This window comes from Salvia splendens, chromosome 6 (assembly GCF_004379255.2).
Source record: "Salvia splendens isolate huo1 chromosome 6, SspV2, whole genome shotgun sequence".
Lineage (NCBI taxonomy): Eukaryota > Viridiplantae > Streptophyta > Magnoliopsida > Lamiales > Lamiaceae > Salvia > Salvia splendens.
In genome coordinates, this window is record NC_056037.1 from 15,213,047 (window position 1) to 15,237,742 (window position 24,696).

General features: G+C 40.0%; 2 protein-coding genes across 3 annotated transcripts; both read right to left on the reverse strand.

Moving 5' to 3' along the window:
* Nucleotides 1–547: 547 nt before the first annotated feature.
* Nucleotides 548–5,044, reverse strand: LOC121809377 (AFG1-like ATPase). 2 transcript variants are annotated; one of them, XM_042209959.1, is made up of 15 exons: nt 4,695–5,044; nt 4,010–4,289; nt 3,831–3,910; nt 3,312–3,412; nt 3,049–3,171; nt 2,853–2,922; nt 2,267–2,353; nt 2,097–2,162; nt 1,900–1,992; nt 1,708–1,764; nt 1,467–1,595; nt 1,285–1,375; nt 1,104–1,195; nt 820–1,013; nt 548–729 (listed from the first exon to the last, which is right to left on the reverse strand). In XM_042209959.1, exons 2-15 carry the CDS (start codon nt 4,233–4,235, stop codon nt 642–644), a joined length of 1,497 nt encoding a protein of 498 aa, XP_042065893.1. In that variant the 5' UTR covers nt 4,236–4,289; nt 4,695–5,044; the 3' UTR covers nt 548–641. The 2 variants fall into 2 exon arrangements, with proteins under 2 accessions (XP_042065893.1, XP_042065894.1); XM_042209960.1 differs by having other exon boundaries at nt 1,104–1,192; nt 4,695–5,042.
* Nucleotides 5,045–6,921: 1,877 nt separating this feature from the next.
* Nucleotides 6,922–14,244, reverse strand: LOC121808856. Its single transcript, XM_042209426.1, has 4 exons — nt 12,420–14,244; nt 11,293–12,188; nt 9,793–10,512; nt 6,922–7,122 (listed from the first exon to the last, which is right to left on the reverse strand). Exons 1-4 carry the CDS (start codon nt 14,242–14,244, stop codon nt 6,922–6,924), a joined length of 3,642 nt encoding a protein of 1,213 aa, XP_042065360.1.
* Nucleotides 14,245–24,696: the final 10,452 nt, after the last annotated feature.

Consider the following 24,696-nt stretch of genomic DNA (forward strand, 5'->3'; position numbering starts at 1 on the left):
ATATTAAACACTTTTTGCCATTATAACTCTTTGCATCCCATAATTCTTCCTAAATTCATTTTAGATTATACTTTACTTTTCATATATAATGATACACTATTAAGTATTAACCCCTGTCACGAAGACTTGTCTAATGAGTCGATGAAACAGAACGGATACGAACAACGCCAATTGTATGTTTTATTAACCTAAGACCTGCCCATACACTCGTGTATAGGAACTACGAACCAATCTCAAGCCATTAATCGTTCCCGTAGTATTACAATCGTCATGAAAAAAAACAGTATTATTGTAATTCTCCATTCGTCCAAAAAGAAATAGACAAAGTTGCAAATGACCCAGGTTTTAATGAGTAATTGATAAAGGAAGAGAGAGGGAGAGAAAATGTGGTGGAACTGGAAGTAGTATTAGTAGATTGTGGTTAGTATTGGTTTAAAACTTTTTATTTTTAGAATTAGTCTAATTTTGGTAGAAGGTCCAAAAAGGAAAAACTAATCTATTTTTTTTTTGGACAAAAGGAGTATCCTACTATATGGAGTACATAAAATAGTAATAAAATGGAAGTAGGAACAATTGTATAAACACGTGACAATTTCTTGACATGGTATTATTGCAAAAAGAAGTCATCTAAAAAAGTTCTATTACAAGAAGACTTGTAGGTGGCTATGCTTTTCTAGCAAGGCTTCCGCATGTTGCTCCAAGTACTCTCTGCTATTCATTTCTGTTAACCTAAATCAACCAACAAATTAAATTAGAAAATACAAATACAGTGAAACACAGACAAGTTTATAACAAGAAAACAATGCCCTTCTTTACTACCTACTAATGGTGCGGTCTTTAGCAAAACCTAATTCGTCGTCCACACAAATGTCGGAGTCATCTGATTTCCTCGATCTCGAAGAGGTCCTCGGTGCCATTTGCTGAGCATCAGCTATTGTTACAATCCGTTCCAAGAGTTGGAATGCAGTCCCCTCAGCGCTGCATAATAGTCTAGCTCGCTTCTCGTACATAACCTGTACGTCGCTCAAATAACCCACAACATATCATGTTTCCTGCAAACGACATTACCTTTCCAACGGGACAAAAGGGTTTCAAGGACTAACATCAACTAAAGTCACAAACCGATACGCTGCCGTCCTATTGGAGGCCCCAAATATCGGCACCCCATCCAGTGCCAGCGTATGGAATTTTTCTGCTAAGAAGGAAAATTAATAGTACTACTTAGTAACGAGAGAACCAAGCTGACTCGTGTTTCAGTGGGCGAAAAATGAAGGGGAGACTTACCAAACAGCCCAAAATAGTCTGCGGCTCCAAGAGGTCTGTGGCAGAGTTCCTCAAAAGAGAAGAGAGCACAGCCATCCGCGCCCAGTGGGACCTAACAAAGCTCAGGAAGACCAATTTTGACAGCTATTTAATGCGCTCCGCTGCGACAATTTTTAAATCTTTGGACTAAGATAGTTTTATACCTGCAATTTTCTCCCCATGACAACTTCCACCTCTTGTGGAGAAGCTATGTGTTCACCAATTAACTGATAGAATCTTTTCTTGAGACGGCCTGACAAATGCTTTCCGACAAAGTAGAAACCTTGTTCTGCCTAGAATTCGGGAAAGGCAATAATAAGTTCAGCAAAATAACAAAAAATTAGAAGATGGATACATTGAATTGAATACTGCAATGGACAGTAATTAGAGACGAGGAAGCTTTACCGATGTCCTTCTTCGATAGTCCACGGAGGAACCAATTTGATGAGCTACACATTTTTCCTACATCAGAATTAGATTCTAAGTTATTAAGAGATTCAGTACACAGTAACACATAGCGATAGTTTCAAAATGTCTTGAAAAGAGAGATTCATGACTCGTCCCTCCAGCCATCATCACGTCAGATTGAAAACGTACCTTCAAAGTAGCAATAAATGGAAGAAACAGATCCCTCTGCAAGCCCCCTTCATAGAGGTTATCTGGAGCTCGGTTTGAAGTAGCAACGAGAATCTATTCATGAATCACAACACAGGTTACCACTTATTAGGCAATGAATAAGAAGTCTATTCAAAATTTCATATAACAAAAGTAGAATTGGAAAGTTGGATACTCACAACTCCATTGCTGAATAAATGTCGAAATAGACGATTGAGAATTAAGGCATCAGCAACATCATTCACCTAAGCAATACACAAAATGTAAACAAACAGCTGGAAGATAGAGCTGAACATGGCAATGATATGGTGCAGGCAGAACATTAAATTACTTTGCCAGTTAAACTTACCATAAATTCATCAAGGCATAACAAGATTGCTTCATCGGATAGCTCTCCAGCAACAACTTCTAAGGGATCTGAGACTCCTTTGTGCTTCTGCAATTAAATTTCACCATGACCTTAAAATTCTACTCGGATAGGATAATATCACATGCATATGTTTGAACCTTCCCCCGTGACTAATGTCAATGACTTAACGCTAATTAAAATGGTTCCTAACATTTGTTATTTACTCAAAATAAGATCAAATGTTGACCTTGCTTTGTCATCACAAATGTATCTGACGCATTGAAGTCCCGAATCCCGACATAATCCCACTCTACGAATACAAAGAAATGCCAACTACAGTGTTCTTATCAGATAGAAGTAGAAATGAACTCCATCTTATGCCAAGTAATGAAGGAAAAGGCCTCAGAAGCCCTAAATAAGCTTCTTCACGGATGAAATATGATGCCCGATTTTTTCTCCAAAACTATCTTTTCCTATTTTCAGACAACTTTATGTAGCGTGACGAAAACACAATGAAACGTTTGTAGACCATCCAGACAACTTTATAAAAAGGAAGTGAGAAAGAAATCTAAGAAACAAATCATACTTGTAAACGGCTGTGAACATTTAGCATGAAGTCATGGAAATGGATCCTCTTCTTCCTCCAATTGGAAGGACTGGAACATTTAGAAGGAATGTATGGAGCAGCAGAGAACTTGAATTAGTTAATGACACAGTGGAATGTAAGCACAGGCTAATGTGAAGATAACCAAATCACTTCAAAGATTGTCTTCGATCCTTACAGTTGATTAAAAAATAAGTCCATCAACATAGTCTTTCCAGTTCCCACTCCTCCGTATAGATAAAGTCCTCTCACAGGTGCATCTGAAGACTGAGGTATAAAACGTGACCACAACCACCTACTCCTGTACATATACACAGAATTGATTTATTAGAAAATTATACCAATATAAAAGCAAGGAAATAATGACACCCGATAATGTAATTATGGATACTACCAAACACAGACTACATGCTACATAGAAACAAGGACCTGAAAATTTACCTCGCAGCTTTCTCAGAAGTAGCATAACGATCCAATCGGCAAGCTTCTTCTTTTTCAACAAGCTCGTTGTATAGTCTTTGAAGCTCCCCCAGGGTATTAAGCTGCAAAGTCACAATTCACACATAATTCCGCAAAATGAAAACTCCAGTATCAGGATAGCTGAACTCAATTTTGTAACTGTTAGAAGGATTTTAACATGACATATAAAAAGAGCAATTATATGAACTGAACTGCCTCTTCTTAATAAATATACATAAATTCTTCTTGCAATTTAAGCAGTAACATTAAGTGAGTGAATTCAGTTTTTCATTTCCATAAACTAAAGGCACATCAGATTCTATTTGACTAAACCAGCAATTCACAATGCAATCCATTAGTTCAAGCAAGCTATGAAATTGCTTTATATACACATAAGAATATCGATCTGCTAAAAAAGCTGTAATCATACACACTGTGTAAACCTCAAAGAAAAGGAAAAAAAACAGACATGGAATGATAATCAAGACAAAACTAGCAAACCTGGCAAGCATCTCCATCCAAAAGTTCACCAGCAGATATCCTACGCCCGTATTCTAGCAGCGGCCCTCTGCCATTTAGTTCTGCCATTAAATTCGATAAATAAAATAAGTTTAAATCAATCGCTTGGCCTTGTATTTTCCAAATTTCAGTTACACGATACTTTAAAAACGATAGACAACCTCCATGAGTCATTGCAGCTACATCAGTTGATATAGTAGCTCTGTGGATCATGTGTGTATATTTACTTTGACAAAAATCGTTTATGCTACGGGACATGCTATACATAGAACGATGATCCATTCTGAACCAAAAATCACGTGATCTAGACGAGGCATCGTATAGGATATTCCCTCTTGACCTGCAACCCAGCCTAAATTGCCTCACGGCCCGAATAAGAGTCCTCATTTTGTTAAAGATCTCTCCTTTCAACTCCTTAATTGTGCCAAGTACTGCAACAATCTGCATCCAATAATCAAATTAATGGGAATGCTTTTACTAATTGGGATTTATTCCCACCTTAGAAGAACACAGCAACTCCAGAAAAAGTTTTAATTCTTCAATTCAATATCAAGTTGTGCAATAATTGACCTCAACCAAAAAAGATAGTATTGCAAATAAAATAAAACTTGGACTGAATAAAACAGCCAATCATCATGCACTCACTTTCTGGTCACATATTCTTGAACAAAAAATAAGCCTTTTCAACCAACTCATTCTATCAATATACTAATACTAAAAATTTACTATGATCAACCAATAGATATATAAAATTATGAAATATCTTCATCATCAAGCATCAAGAAACAAAATCCGAAATTCGTGCATGTTAGAAATGATCAAGAAAGTAAGAAATCAAATTCAAACCTGTTCTGTTACAGCCAAAGCCAATAAACAAATAATTATTCTTCAGATTATTTACTCGCAAGCACTGCAGTTAAATTGTGAGCAGAGAATGGCGATAGTATCAAGAATGAAAGAATTGTAAATAAGAAAAGAAAAGATGGGATTTTTAAGTGGGAATTCGAAAAGTAAAAAAGAAAATCTTGGATTGAGAAATCCTATTAGTATTTCCTTGGATTGGGTAAGGAGATAGACAGTTGGAGAGAGAGAGAGAGGCGAGTTGGGATCTGGGTTGCTTTTTCCAATAATTTATGAGCTTCAATTGTCGTGCGGTTCTTTTGATTTACTGTTTCTTTAGGGTTCGTTTGATTTAGACGAGAAGCTCATAGAGTTTTGAAGGGTTTGCTATCTTCATTTAAGTGTGTTTAGTTCGTTCAATTGAGTTACTACATGCCTCCATTTCCAATGTTTGGTTATATGGTTTGCAAACATGTTTTGTGTGTGGAAATGATATAATTATTATCCTCAATTTATTAGTACATTTTTATATTAATACAAATGCATAGTATAAATCATAAAGATATTATAAAATAAACTATTAAAATATTAATTTGTATATAAACATAATATTAATAAATTATAAATATAAGAAATGAATACACGCTACTAAATAAAATTTCAATAGTGATTTACTAATTCTTCAAATCTTCTTAAGAAATACTGATAAAAAAATAAATACTAGTATAAAACTTTTCTCCCATACTATTGATAAAACCGTTTTTCCCTACTATTATCTTCATCATTATATAAATAAAAAATTGAATATTATGTAAAATCAATAATTTTATTAGTGTTAAAATCATAATCAAAATCCTATTCTATTTTGACGGAAATCCCAATCAATGGAGTATTATTCTGCCCCTTCCTCTCTCTCACACTCTCTCCTGCTCTATTTCCATTCTCCCACCGCGCATGCTACCTGTAGAAATGGCGGACGGCACCGGCCAAAGCCGCCCCTGGAGTGGGGGCTTGCCCTTTGTTGGTTCCGTCAGTGACCACCTCCACAGCTGCCGGAGCCATCTCCGAACCGCCGATAGATTCACTCTCACTAGACCTTCAGCAAGAACTCCTCCCACCTCCTAACGCCGTCGTCGAAGAATCCCCACTAATCCAATCCCCTCCTTCCAGCTCCACTGCCTCCCAGCAACCATGAAATTATTACTTTTACTTACCTTCCGGCATATTCGAAGTTTCCCTCTACGGCGAACGCGGATTTGCGGGGGGTGAGAGAGCTGAGTTTCGCGAAGGAGGTAAAAGGGGAAAAGTAAATAAATCTACCGACGACGAGGAGCGTGGAGCTCGAAAGTGTAATATGCAACCACAAAATGGTTAGATTTACCGACCTTTATGGAGTTTTCCTCTCGGCGATGCCGGATTTGCTGTGTGCCGACGGTGGGCTTCGAGCAGCGGAGGGGATGGAGAGAGAGGGTAAAAGGGGAAGAAGAGGTGTTTTTCTGGTGGAACAATGTATCTCCCTCTCACTAAAACACCTCTTGCATAGGTTAGTGTTACCAATTGAATTGGGGTACGTAACATTAATTTCAAACGGATCGTCTTTTTCGAACTGGCCTGGTAAAAAAATAACTAATACAAACAAATAGTGGATAGGGTGGTCCACGTAAGCATTTTCCATCCTTTTCCTACTCTTGTCATCTAATCAAACTCACTGTCTTTCTCTACTTAAATCGCCGCCTTTTCGCCACCTACATATTTTAATTTTGTACTCTAATTAATTTGCTTTAATTAATTGGATTTGTTCGAAAAGTAATCTCAGATTTTTAAGTAATGTTTTATTATGACAAATGGTAATAAGAATCCTGAAAAGTAAGAAAGTGATATAACTGAGATGCTTTCTTATACATCGGCTTTTTCCTTGAATATTCTTTTTTCCAATTTCATGATCCATGTATATTTAGGTATTTATATTATTATTATTATATTAATTATTATCTAATTGAGTCACTATGATGTGATTTTAAAAATTATGATCATAATTAACTATAATAATTTTCATTTGCGTAATATGTTGTCACGACCGCATTTAGCTAAGGATAGCATAATCCGGGGAATTCGCGACTAAGGAGGGATTATAAGAAGCGGGGATAGAATTTAGGGGAAATTAAAGCCAAAGCAAAACGAGACGCACATAATAACTTAAATACGGAAATACTTATAACCAAAATACACTCGATCATGTAGAATCGAGTGACCGTTCATACAAGTTCTGATTATCAGAGTAAAGAGTAAGATAGACACTGCCTCTTAACCGGCACAGCGGAAACGAAAGAACGCGGTCCATGTATGGAGACATGAACCTCCGAGAGTTTTGTTCATAGTTATCTACTAGATTGCTCTCCACAGCACTTATCCCTTCCCCTTTCCACGACTCAACCTGCACGTTTAGAAATATGCAGGGCTGAGTACAAAAAGTACTCAGTGAACATAATGCCGAAAATTACAAATATACATTTGAAAATATTGTCAAGCCATCATCGCAGTAATCCTCGGGGTTTTATTCAAAAGACCCGAGCTTACTAAAAATATTCACTTTGGGCCCTTTTTCCTGTACTTAGCCATATCTGATCACCTTGTGCCGTCGAGATGGTGTTCTCGCACGGTCACCTTACATGCATGTGCCGGGAAGGTGGCCACCTTCCTCGGTCACCTGCTCTGTCCAACATGACAGAGGGAGCTTGTGTACACTAGTCCGAGCGGGGACACCACCCTCACTGGGACCCGAATTCGACTTATATCATCATTCATAATTCATTTGGCCTTAGCCAAACAGATAGGCATCATACACAAAACATTTATGGCAAGACAACATCTTTAAAAATCACGAACATGTGTTCAAGTTTTCATAAAATACAATTTGTATTTTAGTATAAGAAAGCTCACCTTGATCGCTTAGTTTTCTTATCTTGAATTCTTACTCCGACCTTACTTGCGGAGATAACCTTTTTGAAAACAAACAACGTACTAATAAGACTCGAGAAATTCACATACTTATAGGAATGCATGCCCCTACTTTATTTCTTTTATCATTTGCTCACCGTTAGAAAATTTTAGAAACTTGCATATTAATTAAATTGGGAAATTTAATTAATAGCACTTCATTATTAATATTATTATTACTACTACTACGAAATTTCTAAACTTACATTATTTGAACTTACATTATTTATTACTAGTTCGTTTGCTAGTTAGATTCCAACCAAAATTTGATATTCTATACTTTACTAATTACTCCTAAAAAAAAAACAATTTGGGTCACAACTATTTATTTTAGCTTACTTAACCATTTCATTCTTAGGCCCGGAATACTTTAATTTCGGAATGGACCTCAAATCACTATGCATTACAGCCCCAAGGTCGCCGAATCGGCTCGGAGGCTTCACGTTCCTCGCCGGCCCTGTCTTCGCAATGGATACTTCCTCCCTTGCTACACTCTGCTCCTTGACCGGCTCTTTCCGAGGCTGTAGGTCTGCCGGAATCGTTTCCTACTCCCTGCTCGGCTCATGCCGAAGTTGTAGCTCGGCTGGGACCATGCTCGGCTCTGGCCGAGGTTTCAGCTCGGCGGGGACCATGCTCGGCTCTTGCCGAGGTTTCAGCTCGGCGGGGACCATGCTCGGCTCTTGCCGAGGTTTCAACTCGGCGGGGACCATGCTCGGCTCTTGCCGAGGTTTCAACTCGGCGGGGACCATGCTCGGCTCTTGCCGAGGTTTCAGCTCGGAGGGGATTGTATCCATCAGCCCTCCCCTCCCTTCCAGCGCCGTCGCCGTCGAGACCCTCATCTCCAGCGGCCGACGCCGTTTCCGACAGGTAGGTGATCGGTTTCTTCATCCCCTCCCCCCCTTTTTTTTTTATTTAGGTTTTAAATACCTTTGTGATAATAGACTTTGTTAATTTCATTCCAAGATTTCTAGATTCATGGAAAGAAAGCAAGGATGCGTTTTTGGAGCGTGGGCTGTCATTGTTGACGACGGAGCGCCGAGCTCGCTGCCGGAAGTTCCTCGCGGCAGATTTACAGATTGGTTCAAGATGAGTTTCTATATTTATTTCAGAGGTCTACATAGAATTGTTATAAGAGTCACAGGCTTTTTGGTGTTGTCTAAAGCATCATTAAAAGTCCTATGTTATGTCTATCATTCAATAGCTTGGGGAAAAATTCTGGTTTTGGCATGCTACTTGTATGTGTTGGGTGAAATTTGGAGTCCCTGATGTAATATGTGGAAAATAAAGGTTACCTAGCATGTTTCCATTTTCATTCTTACTATAATCTGATGTATATGCATAAAAAAAACTTGGAATTACCTTTTATGTGGGGGAAAAAGAGGTGGTGTTGGATTGGTGACTTGATTCTACAAGTATGTGTAAATCTTCCTCCTTAGGCTCTGTCCGATGTGGAATTGAAGTAGGAAGAGGAAATAGTATGTGGGGTTTGTGAAGGAATTAAGTGGGGTTGGGAAGGGGTGATTAGGATATGTGATGGTAACGTTTTTCTGGTGAAAGAAAGTGAGGAAATATACTAATCTATAGAAGATGGCAATAAAAGATGGCCACGTAAGCGGTAATTATTCTTGGAGAGAAAGTTCACCATTTGTCAGAGAATGAGAATTTTTTTTTTTCCATACTTCATTAATGCATTCATAAATGCAGCATTTATTACTTTTACTACTCATCAAGTAACATTAAATGCATTGTCATGCCCTTCTCGGATAAGCTATCAGAGAATATATTAATTAATTATTATATATATATATATATATATATATATATATTTTTTTTTTTTTTTTTGATCATTTCATTTGGTGTAGGTACAAACGGCGCAAGCTCGGGGCTCGGATTTAATCGCAGTAAAAGTTACTTATATAAGTAATTTAGCTAATAATATTGTTTCTAATAATATCGGCTTAGCGGGTCGTTACATACTACCCCTCTTAAAAGAAATTTCGTCCCGAAATTTAGGATGTGTTTAAACAAAAAGCTCGGGATATTTCTCCTTCATTTTCTCTTCTAGCTCCCATGTTGCTTCTTCCTGTCCGTGGTTTTTCCACAAAACCTTCACTGTAGTAATCGACTTGTTCCGAAGCTGTTGCACCTTTCGGTCTAGTATTTCTATCGGCTTTTCTTCGTAGCTCAGGTCAGGTTCTAAAGCGATTTCCTCGTGACGAATGACATGCTTCGGGTCGAACACGTACCTCCGAAGTTGGGAGACGTGGAATACGTGGTGCACATTACAAAAATTGGGTGGTAATGCCAAACGATATGCTACCGGGCCCACTTCTTCCAGAATTTCATAGGGTCCAATAAACCGTGGTTTCAGCTTTCCTCTGAGTCCAAATCTGGTTATCCCTTTGGAAGGAGATACTTTCAAAAAGACTTTCTCTCCGATGTTAAATTTCAAATCCGTTCGACGCTCATCGGCGTAGGATTTTTGTCGGTCTTGCGCTTCCTTGATTCGACTCCGGATTCGTCTCACGATTTCAATCATCTCCGCCACGGATTCTGGGCCTAATACCTTTCTCTCCCCTACTTCGTCCCAATAGAGTGGAGACCGACATTTTCTTCCATATAGTGCCTCATAAGGTGCCATGTCGATGGTGGCTTGATAACTATTATTATAGGCAAACTCTATCAGATGCAAGATGGATTCCCAGTTTTCTCCTCTATCGAGTACGACAGCCCTCAACATATCTTCCAGAGTTTGAATTGTCCTTTCGGATTGCCCGTCAGTCTGGGGGTGGAATGCGGTGCTGAAGTTTAATCGCGTGCCCATTTCCTTTTGCATGCTTTGCCAGAATCTGGATGTGAACTTTGAGTCTCGGTCTGACGTGATTGTCATAGGTACTCCATGCAGACGCACGATTTCCCGTACATATAACTGTGCTAGTTTCTCAGATCCATACGTGATTGGAATAGGGATAAAATGAGCACTTTTCGTGAGTCGATCAACAATTACCCAAATGGCAGTATTTCCACGCTTGGATCTGGGCAGGCCTGTCACGAAATCCATGGCGATATGTTCCCATTTCCACTGGGGAATTTCCAAGGGTTGTAATTTTCCGTAAGGTCGTTGGTGCAATGCCTTGACTCGCTGGCAAGTTAAACATCTCTCGACAAACATTGCGATGCTTCTTTTCATGCCGTCCCACCAAAATTTTCTTTTTAGATCCTGGTACATTTTTGTGCTTCCCGGATGGGCGGTATACGGAGTGTCATGTGCCTCGATTAATATTTCATTCCTAAGGTCCGGGTTGGCTGGTACACACAGTCTTCCTTCAAAAGTGAGGGCATTGTCCGCCTCTTCCCTATAATTGCTTTGCTCACCGGTTCGCACTTTCATTCGTATTTTCTCCAGAGCTTCGTCGTGTCTTTGGGCGTCAACTATTCGTTTTCTCAGGTCGGGTTGCAGCACCAAAGTTGCGATTTTAGCTTCCACTGTTTCCGGTGCTTGTATTATTTCTATCCTCATCTTGGCAAATTCTTGTATCAGTATTCCCTCCCTGGTGGCTAGACAAGCTTGTGATTGGGACTTTCGACTCAGTGCGTCAGCTACCACATTTGCCTTGCCCGGATGGTAGTTTATGCTGCAATCGTAATCCTTCACCAGCTCGAGCCATCTCCTCTGCCGCATGTTTAGATTCTTTTGTTCGAAGAAGTATTTTAGACTCTTGTGGTCAGTGAAAATCTCACATCTAACCCCATATAGGTGGTGTCTCCAAATTTTCAGTGCATGCACTACGGCTGCTAATTCCAGATCATGAGTGGGGTAGTTCAGTTCGTGGGGTCGGAGTTGTCTCGACGCATAAGCTATCACCTTCCCGTTCTGCATTAGAACGCATCCGAGTCCATTTTTCGAAGCATCTGTGTAGACCACGTAATTTGTTCCTGGTTCTGGCACGGCTAACACGGGGGCGGTGGTTAATTTCTCTTTTAGCAGTTGGAAGCTAGCTTCGCATTCAGGGGTCCACACAAACTTGATGCCCTTTTTGAGTTGTTGCGTCATTGGCCTGGCAATCTTGGAGAACCCTTCGATGAATCTTCTGTAGTAGCCAGCCAGTCCTAGAAAACTCCGAATTTCGTTCGGGTTGGTTGGTGATTTCCAGTTTTGTACGGCCTCTACCTTTGCTGGATCTACCCGAATTCCTTCTGCCGTTACTATGTGTCCAAGAAAATTAACCTCATTGAGCCAAAACTCGCACTTGCTGAATTTAGCATAGAGTCTCTCGGTCCTCAACGTTTCGAGGATAGTTCTTAGATGCTCAGCGTGTTCCGATCTATTCCTCGAGTAGATGAGGACGTCGTCTATGAAGACCAGGACGAATTTGTCGAGATATGGGTGAAATATGCGATTCATCAAATCCATGAACACCGCAGGGGCATTGGTCAATCCAAAAGGCATTACTACGAACTCATAGTGACCGTACCTGGTGCGAAAAGCTGTCTTGGGTACATCTTCGGACCGGATCTTCAATTGGTGGTACCCGGACCTTAAGTCAATCTTAGAAAATATACTGGCCCCCTTAAGCTGGTCAAATAAATCATCTATCCTTGGCAATGGGTATTTATTCTTGAGTGTCACCTTGTTCAATTCTCGGTAGTCTATGCACATCCTCAACGTTCCATCCTTCTTCTTGACAAAAAGTACAGGAGCTCCCCATGGTGACACGCTGGGTCTGATAAAACCCAGGTCTAAAAGTTCTTGCAGTTGTAGTTTCAGTTCTCCCAGTTCCTTTGGGGCCATTCGGTATGGCGCCTTTGAAATTGGCGCGGCTCCTGGTTCCAAATCGATGGTGAATTCCAGTCGTCTGTCTGGGGGTAACCCGGGCAGCGTGTCAGGAAACACGTCTGGAAATTCACGTACAATATCCACATCCTCAATCTTCTTTTCTTCATTATGTTCTTCGCTTAAGTAGACGAGGTAGGCGGGACACCCTTTTTTCACCAGCGCGGCTGCTTGTAGGACCGAAATTATGGATTTGCGCTTGTTCATAGTGATTCCATGGAGCTCAACTTTCCCTTCTCCCGGAGTTTGAAAGGAAATATGTCTTTCACTGCACTTGATGGTGGCGTGGTTCTTGGCCAACCATTCCATCCCTAGTATAATATCGACATCTTCCATTTTCATGACCCCCAAGTTATTAGCAATAACCTTACGTTCTCCGAGCGTGATTTCTAGGTTCGAGCACTTTTGTGTGATTTCTATAACTCCTCCTACTGGTGAGGACACCGTTACTCTAGGTTCGGCTGGTTCTGGTGTGAGTTCTAAAGTGCTTACACACGAGGTTGATATGAAGGAGTGCGAAGCACCAGTATCAAACAATAGGACAATAGGTACGTTCAGTAGGGTGCCCATACCTGCCAGATTCCCATGGTTGTTGCTCTGTTGGTTTCGCCCCAATGCATATGCCCTAGCTTGTGTTGAGAGGCTCGGTCGTTGTGGATGAGGGGCCTGGTGGTTCTGGGTGTCTGCATGTAGAGCTCGCAGGTGTTGACGTTGTGCTGGCTGGTTAGCTGGTGCACTCCTTCTCTGAGGTCCATTTTGACAGTTCCTGGCGATATGGCCATACTTTCCACAAGTATAACAAGTCATTTCTCCGGCCCTGCAGATTCCGCTGTGGGGCTTGTTACATTTGGGACAAAGATTGGGCCTTGGTTGAGTGATTCCTGTCGGTTTAAAGATAGGCTGCCTTGCAAAGTTTTGTGGGCGGGGTGGTCCATGCCATGGCTTCTTTTGTCCCCACTGGTTCTGGTTTCCTTCCCACTTCCTTTTGTCCCTTGGGGCTTGGGACGAGGTCTGCAGTGACATATTTGTAGGGTTGGGTGCAGGTCTTTCTTTAGGCAATGCAGCTTCAATGTCTAAGGCCAGTTTTAGAGCTTCGGAATATGGTAGTCCGCCACGGCTAGCCAATGCTACTCTTATTTCGTGCCTCAAGCCAGCACAAAATTTCTCGGACATCTTTTCATCCGTATCCACTTGATCAGCTCCGTACCTGGACAGGTCAAAGAAAGTGCGATCATATTCTGTCACTGACATTCGTCCCTGTTTCAAGTTATAGAACTCTGTTTCCTTCTGCTTTTTATAGCTCTTGGGGATGTATTTGTCGTAGATTCCTGTCTTGAATTGATCCCAAGTTAGGTCCTCTAGCTGCTGCGGGGTCATTATCTTTTTGCGGGCTTCCCACCAATAATCTGCTGACCCAGTCAGTTGGAGTGAGGCACAAACCAAACGCTCATCGTCTGTGCATTGCAGTAAGTCAAACAGGCGCTCGAGCGCACGTATCCACGATTCCGCTTCAGTGGGGTCGCCTTTTCCGTCAAACGTTGGCGGCTTCTTTTTCAGAAAGGTGTTAACGACAGTCCTGTCCACTGTCGGGGCAAGTGGAGGCGAAAGTGATCGAGGTGGAGATGGTGGCGGAGGGTTTACGTGTTGTCTTTCGGGCTCAGGGTGCGGCCTTCTACCACGTCCTCTTCCTCTTCCTCGGGGTCGCCCAGCTATCCTTGGCGGCATTTTCTATTGATAAAACACTTCCTTATAAGTTACTATTGTTGGAAAGATTTTAAAGATTAGGAGAGTAGAGAACTTCAATTTATTCAAACAATCATTATCAAATTCTGCTAGAGACAGAAAGTAAAACATGTATATATATACATATAAAGTTTATGTACAGGGAAAAATTGCCTCCACGGAGGACTTTCGTACAACCATTCTTGGTGTCGCAAAATATCACATCTGTTACTAAACAGATGTTAGTCAAAATAGGTCAAGCCACAGAACACTCACATGAATGTTTCTGTGATGTCAAAATACTATAGCTAGTCAAAACATAAACCAGAACGGTCTCATAACGGATCCGTTTCTGGAGTACACACATATATACAAAGGTGACATCCCTATCTAGTCAACGATCAGGCTGATGTCTCAGTGGCACTCGCACCGGTCCCCGGGTCCTCCTCACCTTCCTCTGGCTCCTCCTCGTCCGAACTCTCATCAAGGCGAATAGCTGACTCAATAGTGCTACCCGGAGGATGTGGTCCACTGGTCACAGTTCCCCAATGGCGTATAGCCCATGCGACGGGTCCACGCTCTAGTGATATAGGCTCGTGGCGACTCGGAATAGTACAACTCGTCGCTCCTGGCAATGCGTCGGGAGATGCCTCAGAGGGAATGGGCAATGGCTGTAGGCGACTGGTACCTACTATGATCTTCTGCTCAACTGACTCATCCCCGTCTGAAAGAGTGGCGGGGGCCTTGCCCCTCCTACACCTCTCGGCTGCTGCAGCTCGTAACTCTCTCGCCTCGGTGCCTTCCGACCCTACTCCCTCTAGGCTCGGTGCGGGGTCAGGGCTGACTAGGTAGAGATCCTCCTCATCTCCCAAAGGAAAACGAGATGGTCCAGCCTCAAACTCTCCGCGAGTCCGACGCCTCGGTGGAGAGGGCAGAGGTGGGAGAATCAGGTCGGGCTGCTGAATGACCGGCTCGGGCTGAAGGTCTGCTGGCTGCGGGACCCCGGGGTCTCCTACCGGGGCTAGATCGCCCGGCCGCATATATGGCCCCCTCGGTGCCTGACCATGTAGGATAAAACACGAGTGGATCTCCCCGATGAACTCGGGAAAATCACCAAAAGAGTCGAAGAAAGGGGCTACAGAAAATATATAATCACGGGATCGATCGATGGCAAAGCCTACCCAATCCGAGGGTAGAAGTCTGATAAGTCGCTGTATCCCGTCATAGTGAGTCACTCCAAAGGGGTGCGCTCTCTCCCATAGCCACCTAAACTGTGCTAGAGATATCCCAAGATCCTCTCCTACGAGTATCACAAATGTGACGTACTCAAGGAGAATGTCCTCGACTGTAGGATAGACCATCTGCAAAAGAACCTATATCGATCAGCCTCCCCCCCCTCGTATCGCGGTACGTAAATATGCATATAAAACATAAAGAAGTAAACGTGATGTGATGCGGATGCTTGGTCATTCCTACGAGTCGTATCCAACTATGTTATATTTGGGTACTAGAAGCAGTCCTAAAAGTCACTTCTACGTCCCATCATGCATGTTCACTATAGTTCGAATTACTTGTTATAATGTTTCTGGTATTGTTGCCCAGCTCAGGAAAGAGTTGGCAAATTAACAATTGCTGTTCTGTCAGGGCTATGTATACAAAAAGGAAAAAAAAAAAATTTCTATACATAAGTCAGTAAAAATTATACACACTTGCTTTTAAAACAAAATATACTCACTTACCGTTGCTTTGGTTGAGCGTGTTGGGGGTAGGTGCTGGGAGTCTCTTTTGTTAATCGAAAAGCCCAGCGAATCAATGCTAGACCAAGGATTATATGAAAAAGATTCTCGGGTTCAAAGCGAGAAAGAACGCTCTGATACCACTCTGTCACGACCGCATTTAGCTAAGGATAGCATAATCCGTGGAATTCGCGACTAAGGAGGGATTATAAGAAGCGGGGATAGAATTTAGGGGAAATTAAAGCCAAAGCAAAACGAGACGCACATAATAACTTAAATACGGAAATACTTATAACCAAAATACACTCGATCATGTAGAATCGAGTGACCGTTCATACAAGTTCTGATTATCAGAGTAAAGAGTAAGATAGACACTGCCTCTTAACCGGCACAGCGGAAACGAAAGAACGCGGTCCATGTATGGAGACATGAACCTCCGAGAGTTTTGTTCATAGTTATCTACTAGATTGCTCTCCACAGCACTTATCCCTTCCCCTTTCCACGACTCAACCTGCACGTTTAGAAATATGCAGGGCTGAGTACAAAAAGTACTCAGTGAACATAATGCCGAAAATTACAAATATACATTTGAAAATATTGTCAAGCCATCATCGCAGTAATCCTCGGGGTTTTATTCAAAAGACCCGAGCTTACTAAAAATATTCACTTTGGGCCCTTTTTCCTGTACTTAGCCATATCTGATCACCTTGTGCCGTCGAGATGGTGTTCTCGCACGGTCACCTTACATGCATGTGCCGGGAAGGTGGCCACCTTCCTCGGTCACCTGCTCTGTCCAACATGACAGAGGGAGCTTGTGTACACTAGTCCGAGCGGGGACACCACCCTCACTGGGACCCGAATTCGACTTATATCATCATTCATAATTCATTTGGCCTTAGCCAAACAGATAGGCATCATACACAAAACATTTATGGCAAGACAACATCTTTAAAAATCACGAACATGTGTTCAAGTTTTCATAAAATACAATTTGTATTTTAGTATAAGAAAGCTCACCTTGATCGCTTAGTTTTCTTATCTTGAATTCTTACTCCGACCTTACTTGCGGAGATAACCTTTTTGAAAACAAACAACGTACTAATAAGACTCGAGAAATTCACATACTTATAGGAATGCATGCCCCTACTTTATTTCTTTTATCATTTGCTCACCGTTAGAAAATTTTAGAAACTTGCATATTAATTAAATTGGGAAATTTAATTAATAGCACTTCATTATTAATATTATTATTACTACTACTACGAAATTTCTAAACTTACATTATTTGAACTTACATTATTTATTACTAGTTCGTTTGCTAGTTAGATTCCAACCAAAATTTGATATTCTATACTTTACTAATTACTCCTAAAAAAAAAACAATTTGGGTCACAACTATTTATTTTAGCTTACTTAACCATTTCATTCTTAGGCCCGGAATACTTTAATTTCGGAATGGACCTCAAATCACTATGCATTACAGCCCCAAGGTCGCCGAATCGGCTCGGAGGCTTCACGTTCCTCGCCGGCCCTGTCTTCGCAATGGATACTTCCTCCCTTGCTACACTCTGCTCCTTGACCGGCTCTTTCCGAGGCTGTAGGTCTGCCGGAATCGTTTCCTACTCCCTGCTCGGCTCATGCCGAAGTTGTAGCTCGGCTGGGACCATGCTCGGCTCTGGCCGAGGTTTCAGCTCGGCGGGGACCATGCTCGGCTCTTGCCGAGGTTTCAGCTCGGCGGGGACCATGCTCGGCTCTTGCCGAGGTTTCAACTCGGCGGGGACCATGCTCGGCTCTTGCCGAGGTTTCAACTCGGCGGGGACCATGCTCGGCTCTTGCCGAGGTTTCAGCTCGGAGGGGATTGTATCCATCAGCCCTCCCCTCCCTTCCAGCGCCGTCGCCGTCGAGACCCTCATCTCCAGCGGCCGACGCCGTTTCCGACAGGTAGGTGATCGGTTTCTTCATCCCCTCCCCCCCTTTTTTTTTTATTTAGGTTTTAAATACCTTTGTGATAATAGACTTTGTTAATTTCATTCCAAGATTTCTAGATTCATGGAAAGAAAGCAAGGATGCGTTTTTGGAGCGTGGGCTGTCATTGTTGACGACGGAGCGCCGAGCTCGCTGCCGGAAGTTCCTCGCGGCAGATTTACAGATTGGTTCAAGATGAGTTTCTATATTTATTTCAGAGGTCTACATAGAATTGTTATAAGAGTCACAGGCTTTTTGGTGTTGTCTAAAGCATCATTAAAAGTCCTATGTTATGTCTATCATTCAATAGCTTGGGGAAAAATTCTGGTTTTGGCATGCTACTTGTATGTGTTGGGTGAAATTTGGAGTCCCTGATGTAATATGTGGAAAATAAAGGTTACCTAGCATGTTTCCATTTTCATTCTTACTATAATCTGATGTATATGCATAAAAAAAACTTGGAATTACCTTTTATGTGGGGGAAAAAGAGGTGGTGTTGGATTGGTGACTTGATTCTACAAGTATGTGTAAATCTTCCTCCTTAGGCTCTGTCCGATGTGGAATTGAAGTAGGAAGAGGAAATAGTATGTGGGGTTTGTGAAGGAATTAAGTGGGGTTGGGAAGGGGTGATTAGGATATGTGATGGTAACGTTTTTCTGGTGAAAGAAAGTGAGGAAATATACTAATCTATAGAAGATGGCAATAAAAGATGGCCACGTAAGCGGTAATTATTCTTGGAGAGAAAGTTCACCATTTGTCAGAGAATGAGAATTTTTTTTTTTCCATACTTCATTAATGCATTCATAAATGCAGCATTTATTACTTTTACTACTCATCAAGTAACATTAAATGCATTGTCATGCCCTTCTCGGATAAGCTATCAGAGAATATATTAATTAATTATTATTATATATATATATATATATATATATATATATATATATATATTTTTTTTTTTTTTGATCATTTCATTTGGTGTAGGTACAAACGGCGCAAGCTCGGGGCTCGGATTTAATCGCAGTAAAAGTTACTTATATAAGTAATTTAGCTAATAATATTGTTTCTAATAATATCGGCTTAGCGGGTCGTTACATATGTATTGTTACTATTGTTAAAAAGAAGATTTTTGTACTCTTTCCGTTTCAATTAAGTTGAGTAAAAAAATTTGGATATGAAGATTAAGAAATTATGTTAAAAAGTAGAAGAGATGAATAAAGTAAGACAAAGAGAGAGTAAAGAATATGATCGAATAAAATAAAAGTGATTGAATGTTTTGTTTTTGTCAAAAAGGAAATGACTCAACTTAGTTTAGATATCCTAAAAGTATACGACTCGATTTAATTGGGACGGAGGGACTATATGTTATGGCTCATACATGTCCTTCTTATCAAATCATGTACTCCCTCCGTTCCACTGAAGATGATTCACTTTTTTTTTGTTTGTATCAACTAATATGATCAATTACTAAAATAGAAATATATTTCCTTTACTTTATTTCATCTCTCTTATATTATTCTATTTGCATAACACATGAAATAAAGTTGTATAGAATCTCGTGACATTCAAGGAATGGATCATCTTCCTTGGAAGAGATGAATTACGGGTTTTTCATTTGTCAAAATATAAGTACATTATTATATGATAAATATGGGGTGTCGAACCTATAAAGAACAAGAGAATCTATTATGCATCACTCCATTTAGGTGTTTGGCAATGTTGTCGCACTTTAATAAACGAAAAAAAAACAGCATTATTGGATATTTGGATCCTTCCCAAAATTGGGTAGTACTTTATCACCCTAAAAATAAGTAGCATCAAACGGATAAATAAAACTATCATTATTCTGCATCCACATTAAAATGAAGGCAGAAAAGTAAATATATCTAATAATTTCCACTGAAATATATAGAGACGCAACACATTTCCATTATTAATATTTCTATATTTGGTTTAAAATTTAATCTCACTTTCTCAATTAGACCGGTAAGAGGTCATTGATGGAGACGGTAGAGACAAACAATTTGAACAGATTAATTAATAATGTGGAAGTTATAGCTTTTAAGCATTAATCTTATCAACTTGAATATTAAAGTCTCCACGCATCAACCCTAAATTATTTTAGTTGCGTTTTAATGTCATTAACATCATTTACTTGCCTACACAAATTATACATATTTCATAACTTTTAAATATTCAAAATTATGCCCAAAACTTATAAATATTTAAAATCTTACCCAAAACTCGGCTTCTATATGTGTACATATAGATAGATAAGCATACAGGAAGTAATTACATTTAATTATTTAAATAGTAAATGTACACCCTATTATTTTTTCTACTCCTGTTTTTTTTAAGATGGAAAAATCACACTAATCATTTCTTTGAGCTCTAACATGTTCTCTCTCAACGCTATTCTCTTCATTTGCATGTTCGTGCACTTAGCTAGGCTTTTAAGTTTTAATTTAAAAAGAGCAAACTTATACGATTTTGATTGTATTTGGATATAAGTGTCAGAAATTATTAACTTCATATATTAAAAAAATGTAATTTAATATAAATAATGTAGGATCTTTGAACAACATGTAATTAACCACAAATATAATAGGAACGAAAACTTACCTTAACGATCCATAGTGGAAGCGAGGAGAAGAAGAAGAATAATTTATTTCTCCCTCTTTCTCTCGTTTATATATTCTCTGTAATGTGTGTGATTTGAAGGAGATCACGGACAAATCCTAATAATAAACTATTAATATCATTTGCATCAAAGTAGCTATTTAATTAGGGCATTTCTTTTTGACCAAGTAATTATCAAATTCAAATTATATTATTCCATAATTAGTTAATAATTGATCACAATTCTTTGATTTGATTACGTTAGTCAACAAAATTAATACTTTAATTCATAACAATCATAATCATATATACTCCATGTTTGACTAAATTAATTTAATCAATAAATTATATATAAATATCCTCATTTTCCTTAATAGCAATAAATTAATCTAGGGAATATGTATAGATATATTTTTAATCAAGAAATTATATATAAATACCCTCATTTTTCTTAATAGCAATAAGTTAATCTAGGGAATATGTATACAAATGTCCCTAACTTTTTCGTGTGTTGCACCGATGACCCCTAATAAAAAAAAATAGCATCATAGGGGTCTAACAAAACATACAATCACAAACCATATTTTTTTTCGGACGATAACACCCTCAGGCCCTCTGACGCCGCCTCAGCATGCACCTGCAACATGCACTGTGGCTGACCCCCTACTAATGATATGATACAAAATGTTATGTCTTTCTCCTCTCTCCCTCGAAAAATGCAGACGGTTTGCCTCCTATACGCCACCTATTATAAGTACTTAGCATTGTTATTTTATCAAAATTAAAACACTTATTTCTCTTCCCTCCGATTCACTTTCACTCTTTCTTTTCGCTCTCTCGTCTCACTCCACTCCATCACTCCATTTTCACTCCTCATTCAATTTCGAGTAAGGCGGTTATGGAGAACTCTACTGCTAGTGCTTCGCTGCCCCCACCCAACTCATCTCTTCCTCTTTCTATGGAGAGTAAAGCGGCTACGAAGAACTCTGCTGCGAGTGCTTCGCTGCTCCCATCCAACTCGACTCTTGATAGAATTTCCGAGGCTGCTGACAGCATCAATCATAATATGTTTGCCCGAGATTACTTCGATCTGCTGGCTAAAGATGAGTCGGTGACGAGCGAGGCTGCCCTTGAACTTCACAACTTCATGTTGACCGTACTCAAGGAGAAGCTAAAATATTGAATATTATTGGAAATCGATCAGTTGGTTATTTTATTTTAATTATATGAGTGAAACTAAGGTGCTATAAGCTAAATCTTTCTCTTTAATTTTTTCATCCACATGTATGTGCTTAAAACCAAGATTATTATGTTTTACATTAATTATCATTTAACCACACACATACTGTAAATAAAAAGTAAAAAATGCCTTTCTTCGACTATAATCATTTACCATAAGGGCATCCGCATCGCTGCTCACGGCGTCCGTGCCGCTGGCGCGGCTTTGTGTTGTCCGCCGCTGTGCTCTTGCCGCTGGCACGGCGCTGCTCGATGCATCGAGCACATCCGTGCCGCTGAATAGGCTGACGTGGCGCGACAGGATTGGCCAACGGCAAAGCCGTTGGCATTTTCAAATTTTTTTTAACAATTCGAATTTAATTTAAAAATTCTTTTTTAAATAAAAAAAATATTTTCCCACTTCCCAATAAATTATATCCGTTTTGTACTCACTTTTAATTTATTTTTCAATTTTTTTCCCCCAAAATTCACATTTTCATCTATAAATACCACCACTACCACACAAAAAATTTCTCACCACACTACACAATTCTCATATAAATTCTCTCATCTAAATTCTCTTATCAATTCTCAATCTTTTACTCTTACAAAAAAAAATGTCCGGCTATGGCGATCACCCATCCGACTCCCGCGGTTGGAACCACGAATGGTTTGGCTCGCAACCATTCCCTAGTCCAGAAACGCAATTCTTGGCTCCTCCTCAAACCCAAGGTTCTCAAGTTCCGGGTGGCTACCTGCCTTACCCGGTGGACGACCAAGATGCCCCCGATGGGCGATACGGCCCGACCTCGGATCGGGAGGGAGCGGTGGCTCTCAAACTCATCCTACTCCTACTCCTCGTGGTGTTCGCACCCCATATACTCCAGCGGAGATGGATCAGTTATTCAAAGCCTATTTGATTATCTTTGAAGATTCGGAGGTTGACACAAACCAAAGCGGGGATAGGTTTTGGTGGCGCGTCTCTCGCCGATACAATGAAAACCGCCCGGATGGAACCATCGAGTGCAATGAGAGTATGGTGCGCAATGCCATCTTCAGAGCCAATGAAGAAATCCAAAAGTTTCAGGGGTATTACCTCCAGGAAGAGCGGTCGGCGGGGAGCGGCAGGAGCGAGCTCGACATCATCAGCGCCGCGTTGGATACCTACCAATCCCAACATTACAAACCGTTCAAGTACCTCAGCGCTTGGCAGGAGGTGCGTGTACATCCGAAGTATAAGGGAGGCGTATCATCCTCCTCCAGCTCTTCCAGCAAACGGTCGAGGTCGGTATCCCTATCCGACGCCGGCGAGGATGAGGTGGCTAGCCAGCTTGCCGGAGCTAACTTGGGTAGCCCCGACGTCGGCCGCAAGGAAGGAAGAAGGCGATGGTCAACCGCCGTCGCACCGCGACTCCATCCGCTCCCGCTCTCTTTGTGCCACCTCAACCTCCCACAAACTCGTTGTGAACCATTTTGGCTCAACTCAATTTGGCCGATAGGTCAAATATGACTCCCGAGCAACTTGATTCACATTTGGCAATGATACAGGTCTCCGAAAAACATTGGGGACAGGGCCAGAGGACTAGTCTTCCATGGGGGTATTTTTTAGCCTTTAATTATGTATTTTTTATTTTTTAGGATTTTAATTATGTATTTTTTATTTTTTAGGATTTTAATTATGTAATTTTTAATTTTTAGGATTTTAAGTTTGTAATTTTTATTTTTTAGGAATTAATTATGTAATTTTTATATTTTAATGTATTTTTAGTAATTGAAGTATTTAAATTAAATAATGGAATGGTGGGACCCTTGAGCATATTCTTACTGAAGAGCATTGATGTGGATGTTGAGCTCTTGGGGAATAGCAGAGAATAAAAAATTAATAAATATCCGGGCCCACATTCATGCTCTTGCCATAGAGCACGGATATAGATGCTCAAAGTATACCTAATGTTCCACTTCCTCCGCATGCTTTTGTTTTATTTTTCCAATACTAACCTAATAAAACTATACCTAATCTTTCCACCAAATGCTATTTTATATTTTTTCCAATACAAGCATAATAAAACTATTTAGGGTCCACTAACAATAGTCAAGAATCAAGATGGTTCTGTTTTCTCACTACTTTCAATAAGTTCTGTATTTTTAAAAATTTCCCCAAGTCGAATTTTGTTAAATATTAGATTTAATTTCATAAAAAAATTAATTATTCTTCCTGAGTTGTTTTTTACGTATGTATTGTAAATAGTAATGTGGAAGCGTCAAGCCATATTAAAGTTGCCAAGCCAAAAAACCTTAATCAATAGAGAGGGAGAGATAATATAGTCGCAGGTACTCATCATAGGAAAGTAGAAACAAAATCATGTAGTTTGACAAATCACTTACAGGTAGTGTAGTAGTAACAGAGTAGGTGTGCAAGGTTGTGCAGTTTTGGGGGAGGGTCATAAGACAATATTGCCCTTCAAATCATTTGATCATTTTCGTCCAAAAAATGGTTAAAATACCTGGTTTGTGATTGTATATTTTGTTAGACCCTTGTAATGCTATTTTTTTTATTATGGGTTACCGGTGTAAGAAACGCAAAAGTTAGTGACATTTCATGCAGGTCACTCTATATTTTATGGCCAATTGCTTTTATGTCCCATTTCAATTAAACTACAAGTATAAATGTATAATTGTAGAAAAATACCTAACGTTACCAAAAATTCAAGAGGTACATGTATAAGAATGTCCATTTATGACTTAGAAAGAGGATAAATTTAGCTCTACAGAATAAAAAATTATGTACTCCCAAATTAAGTATTTGGTGCTCAAAAGTGTATGAAAACGATCATACACAAACCCAAGCAAATCTAAATACGAGAGCAAAGTAATTTGCATCTAAGAAAATGCATTTGCAATTTGCACACAAACTGTCAGA